Genomic DNA, 6,000 nt, shown 5'->3' with positions numbered 1-6,000 from the left:
CTGGGCAAAGGTAATATAATTGGTCAAACTTTTTGGACTGGTCAAAATAATTGGCCTTCTGCAAGACATTTCTAATATTGTTTATTAACATTGTATGACGGTGGGATTAATTTTTTTAATGACAAGCTGTGAAGTGACATGAAATGGCCTTGATGAACAAATTTCATCAAATTTCATGAATGAAATTTTTGACATGATATTTGTATTTATATATATTCTAACTGCCAATTGAGTAACTGGTCTTACTCTCTTTGGAGGAATTAGTCATCTTGTAGATAAGTTTGTTCAAAAAAGCAAAACCTCAAGGAGGAACCCACTAGGAAAATTAAACTAAATTATGCAAATTAAGTAACGATGCAAACATGGCCACAAAAGCAAGCATTAATTGCGGTAGAGTATCCCAGAATTGCTTAATTTCCAAAATGAATGACAATGAGAATTTAACACAGCACTATTTCAGCACATTTTGTACCTGGTTAGACTGGATTGTGGGTGGTTGGTGAAAAAGATGTTAAAATACCACAGTACACACAAGAGTGGCACCAGTTCTTGCAGCATCTTGCAAATCTCTTTCACTGTTACTTCCACCACCTGGAAATCATAAGAATGGGTGGGTTTGAGCGAAAAGCTCTTTTTATACATATGGACTTACAGTCAGCACCTGGAATGAAAAAATGCTTGTTCATAGTGACTTTATTGCTAGAGGTGTTCTAGCAGTAAAGGTGTTCCTTTTGCTGAATGATTTCAGTGATGACCTGCATACACTAAGTATTCAAAGCATTTAAAAAATCTAAACACAAATGAGATGTACTGACTGTAAAAAAATAACAATGAATCAGTTAAAAGTGACCACTGGTGTATTTGCTGCTCAATTGCATACATTTTATCAACTGCTTTTGCATCAAATCTCTTTAAAACAGTCACTGTAACCCATGAAGCTGGAAATTTGCCATTGAATGCCATTGAACATGAATGACTTCTGGTCACTTTGTTGCTCCAAATGGCTGTCAGTGTGAGGGGATCCAACAAAACATCCAATGACGCTGAAACCGAACTGAACATTCATATTTGTTTCAATGACTAGTCTACATTTTAATGTTATCCTCTAAAACAAGTGACAATTTCTCACCTTCTCACTATTTGTAGACATGCATGAAGTGCTGCCATATGATCAATCTGTCAGTTTTTATGTTGCATTCAGTCAGCATTTCAAACATTGTACTTGTTCTCGAACAATAGCATATTAGACATCCTCGTTTATAGTCAGTCATACTTGAATTACCATGTCTAATGAAACAATTAAACCCCAGCAGAAGTCACAGCTTCTGATTTGTACCTTTGTGTTGCCATTTTGTGCTCAAGATCTCTGCTCTTATGCTGTTAACAGGTCATTGTGGGTACAGGGGTCTTATATAAATCTGCGTCTCCCAAGAAAATCCTGATGGATATTGATTCATTGTTGCTCTCTGAATGGCTACTGAAATGCAGTCGTCTTTTTTTCTGTATAACAAACGACGACCTCACCTTTCCTGGGCTAAAAACAAAGTGAGGCATTTAATCCATTAAAGGCATGCTAGGAAAGGCATATTTCAGACCCAAGTATCTTGAACACATTAAAAAGGTCCTAATAGAACAGGAAATTAAAGTGTGCTATCCAGCAAGATGAATGACATAAAAATATGTATCGCCGCATACACTGAACAGAGTTTAGATATGAGCACATTAAGACAACCTGTATATGATCAACCTCCATGGAATGTTTTATTATAGATCATCGCCAAATATTGTCTGAAGCGAAGCTACATGACTAGGATGTCATAAATGAAAATAATAAAAGCACACGTGAGGTTGAACAGAAAATGAAGATTAAAAAATAACATGGGCACATCTTGACATCATATTTATGGTACAGTGATTAACAAACATATAAAAAAAATGGCAAAAATATACATGAATAAGAATAAAAATGGCAAAAGATTGCGTCGATGAGACAGGGCTTACTTGCAGTCCAGGCCACTTGTATTAAGACATTAAGGTAAGAAACATACGGCGTAAATTATCTGAGCTGCATGTCCGTATCCATATTAGTCTGTCTTTATTACATATTTATTTGATTCTTCTATAAATAAAACAACTGATAACAAATAAACCTTGGTACAATTAAGAAGTGCGTCTTGTATTTCATCGACAGCTTCAAGTAGTCAAATATCCATGCTTAGACTTAGAAACATCTGTGAGAAAGATTAGACCTCTAATCTAACAATATTCTCTGCTTGTCCTTACAAAAATGTGTGTACTGTATATATATTTTTCGACCTTCACATGAGTCGACAGTGTCGGATTTTTCGGCATGAAACACACTGAATAAATCAATCAAATGATCTCTCTGTACAATAGAATTACTAAAAAAAATACAACTTAGGTTCGTATGTACATCATCTACCTACAAAGTACAACCGCTATGTAATAAAATATGTAAACAAATTTCTCGTTCGACACAGTCGACTGTGACAACAGATAGATTTTTTTCACACTTTTCACATTAGATTTATTTTCGTATAGACATCCTTTAACAGTACACTGCGCCAGTCTGCACCAGACAGCTGTATAAAAAAGAGACAAGAGCAAATGGACCAACATACATACGGTTGAAAAAGTTCCAATCTGCGGCCCGTTCCCTTGTTGAGTCGCTTTGAGGGACGAGAGGTCTATCTGATGATCGGATCGGCCCAGTGGGCAGACGTGATCGAAGCGAAGGATGGCATGGCATGCACTACAATCAGTCGCTTTACTGAGACAAGGAAACGTCACTGTCTTTCTGGAAACTCACACATTTGCAATATTACAGTTGGTTGTACAATTAGAATGATCAGTTTGGCTGGAAATCATAACAGTGCTGTGCTGTCAGAGCCTCGGTGACCGGTCTTCGTTTATTACATTGTGTTTTTCTTCTTTTTGCAGAGAGCAAAAAATGATAAGACACCACATGTAATGTATATAAACAATACAAATTTCTCATATATAGAATTTATATATATATTTATATATATATTTATTAATTTATTTATTTTGTTGGCAGGAGTCCTTTTTTTCGTGTGAACAACATTTTTTGGGTCCCACTTTCATTACGGACGTCAGCACTATGTTTCTCTTACATGCTTGAAACGCTCTCCTCTTTTTTTCTTTTTTTTTTTACAGAGTTACAAAAGAAAAGAAAAACGAGATTTACGCCAAGGTTCACATACCTCTAAAAGTCACTTAGGATTATGATGTAGCTGTGGAATATTCTACACTGATAACGTCTCCGACCAGATAGAGGAATAAGGTCACTAATGTTTGCTATTTTACCTTCGCGGTATGCTTACAGTTGTAAGTGTGCTTTATGGTACAGTTCGCGTCAGAGTTCACCCTCTCGGCGCGGCGCCGGGGTTCGGCTCCTGTCGCCCTTTCTCGGCGCAGCGCCCAACAGCTCAAAGTTCTGTCAAAGCGATGGGCAACGTTCTCACACGTAGTACTCCTTGTCCTTGTTTTTCTGTTTCTTGTTGCCGCTTTTCGCGCTCTGCTGCTTGTCCTTCATGACTGCTCCATTGCTCTGCGCCGAGTTGGTTATGTAATTCCTGGTCTCATCCACTTGGTAGGATCCCTCGTCCCTGTTTCTGTACTTATACATGGCGTACAGCAGAATTAGGATGCACAAAGCGGCAGCGGCAACTATCCCGACGACCATTCCGGTGGTGCTGCTAGATTCACGGACCACCTCGGAGGCCCCCGGAACCCGCCTGATGCCCGGCTCCGTGGGGATTGCTGTGGGTACATTACGGAACATGGGGGAGGTTATTAATGGGCTCTTCAGCTTTGTGTTGTCTACCTCATAGGAAGTGGGCAATGGAAGCAAGACTATGTCGGGCTGGGGCTTTAGCTCCCTGTGATTCATTTTGCCCGCGGGCAGTTTGGGTGGCGTGGACGTGGTTGTGGAGCGGCTCAGCTTGGGGGAAAAAGATGCGGTAGTAGTCCTACCAGAATCGGAGACTTTGTTAGGTCTAAAGTCCTTGGATCCCCACTTAGGTGCGTGAGCTTTGTAGCCACCTTCAAAGGTCGACGAAGACAAGGTCTTATCTGTTACCAAGGAGAAGGTGGTGTAAAAATCTTCATCATCAGTAGGGGGCAGGTTAGAGTCGTATGCTTCCCCAGAGCCATACCCAGATATCATCAAGCCATCATCATCATCACAATCATCGCTGCCTCGGTCCGACAAGCAAGGTACCCCCGCCTCAGTGGCCATGGACAGGGACTCTTTGGTGGTCTCAATAATGGTGAGGTGGGGGCGGAGGGTTGGGGGAAAGGGGATGGAGGGTGTACGAGTGGCTACAGAGGGGAGCTCTAAGGGATCCTTTACAAGTACTGGGAAAACTAATTCGCCTCCTACAATTGAACACAGACACGAGGCAAGTTAGTCTCGAAAACTGGTTAAAGAAACACTAACGGATACAAGGCAGAACGTACAAAAAAAAAAAAAACTTAACACAAATAAAAGGCAAAAGCAAAACAATATTGAACATAAACGACTATAAGTTGGCATCAAAAGGACTTGACAGGTCTTTGTGGGTAAGCTGGTTTGCGAGCTATTTGAAATTGTGCGTGAATAATTAACATGGGTTTACAATAGGGCTGGGAAAATAAATCGATGCATGGCGAATTGAGAAATGATTCTGCATCAATTCTGAGATTTTCCAAATGCATCGTGATTCTCTCTCGAATTGATTCTGAGCTTAGTTTTTAACAGCAGATGGCACTGCATGCTTTAGATACAGTCATACGCTTGCTTCAAATTACTTACACGCACTTGAACCTAAAATAATCATTCATAAAGTTCGAAAAAATTTGTAGCGAATTACAAGGGTGTTCACAGTAGGCTGTGTTGGCATAAAGCGCTCAAGAGCTCTTCTTCATGAGCATTTGAGTGTGTGGTTAAAAACTAAAGACTAAGCTCAGAATTTATTTCAGAAAGAATCACGGATATATTCGGAAGATCTCAGAATCGATCCACAAATTGCGATGCATCGATTTTTTATCACAGCCCTAGCTAACAATACTAATATAAATCACATAATAATGTAAATTTTTGCTAAAAACATTTTTAACTTTTTAAGACAAAAGTTGCATTTGTTAGGATTAGCTCATGCATTTCAACATGAACTACTAATAAACAATATGCAAATGAACATTAATCAAGATTAATAAATGCTATAACTTACTGAATTGCATCCTTATTGTAAAAATATAGAATTTTTTAAATAGTATTTTGCATACTTAAAAAAGGTATGAATTAATAATTTCCTATTGCCATGAAGTCTCATGACCTAAAAATAAATGTCAGAAAATAACATACAGTACATATAAGAAAATCATTATATAAGCTCTGAGGTGAAGTCTCACCTTATGACGGTTTCATCTGTTTTATAAGAAGTGAAACAATGTCAACAGCTTGCATATTTTTGTAGAAAAACATCTCTCTCTCTCTCTCTCTCTATATATATATATACACACACAGGTGTGATGGAAGATGTGGCTCCCCAGCAGTGCACTGACTCTTGCCTTTTGAATGACTTCCTAATGGCAGCTACTGTCTCCATAATGCAATGACAGCTGAATGATTTCTATAATTATCTATTGAATATGGTTGATTTCTGAAGGGCAAGGCTTTAATCTAGGTAATAAGCAATCGCTATATCGAATGCATAAAAACAATAACTAAATCTAAGTAATAAGGAATACAATGAATGCTGCTTTCTGTATGTTAAAATGCTACAGTACAGTAGCAGTAAGATGGCCAGTCCTTTGTGTAGTTGTAACGTGTCACTATTCAGAAAGGAAGGAGTGATTCTAATACTAGAAGAAAAACATTTTGGTGAATCTGCCATGCAACAAAAACAAAAGTTTGCTTCTGCTTTCCACCTGCTAGGTATTCAGACTGTCATTGCAAATGAAAGATAAAACTGC

General features: G+C 38.5%; 1 protein-coding gene across 4 annotated transcripts in view; it reads right to left on the bottom strand.

Moving 5' to 3' along the window:
• Positions 1–3,502: 3,502 nt before the first annotated feature.
• LOC306886501 (neurexin-3a-like) overlaps positions 3,503–6,000 on the bottom strand; it is a gene marked incomplete at both ends in the record, with an annotated part of 283,146 nt that continues 280,648 nt past the window's right edge. For 3 of the 4 annotated variants that reach the window (XM_079443649.1, XM_079443650.1, XM_079443648.1), the window contains one exon: positions 3,503–3,804. In XM_079443649.1, coding sequence (XP_079299775.1) covers positions 3,503–3,804 — 302 coding nt within the window. Of the gene's footprint in view, positions 4,423–6,000 lie in introns of all 4 variants that reach the window. The other variant, XM_079443647.1, reaches the window with a different exon arrangement.

Source organism: Barbus barbus (assembly GCF_936440315.1).
Source record: "Barbus barbus genome assembly, chromosome: 20".
NCBI lineage: Eukaryota > Metazoa > Chordata > Actinopteri > Cypriniformes > Cyprinidae > Barbus > Barbus barbus.
The sequence above is the reverse complement of the archived record's forward strand: the minus strand, read 5'-3'. Positions and strand labels throughout refer to the sequence as shown.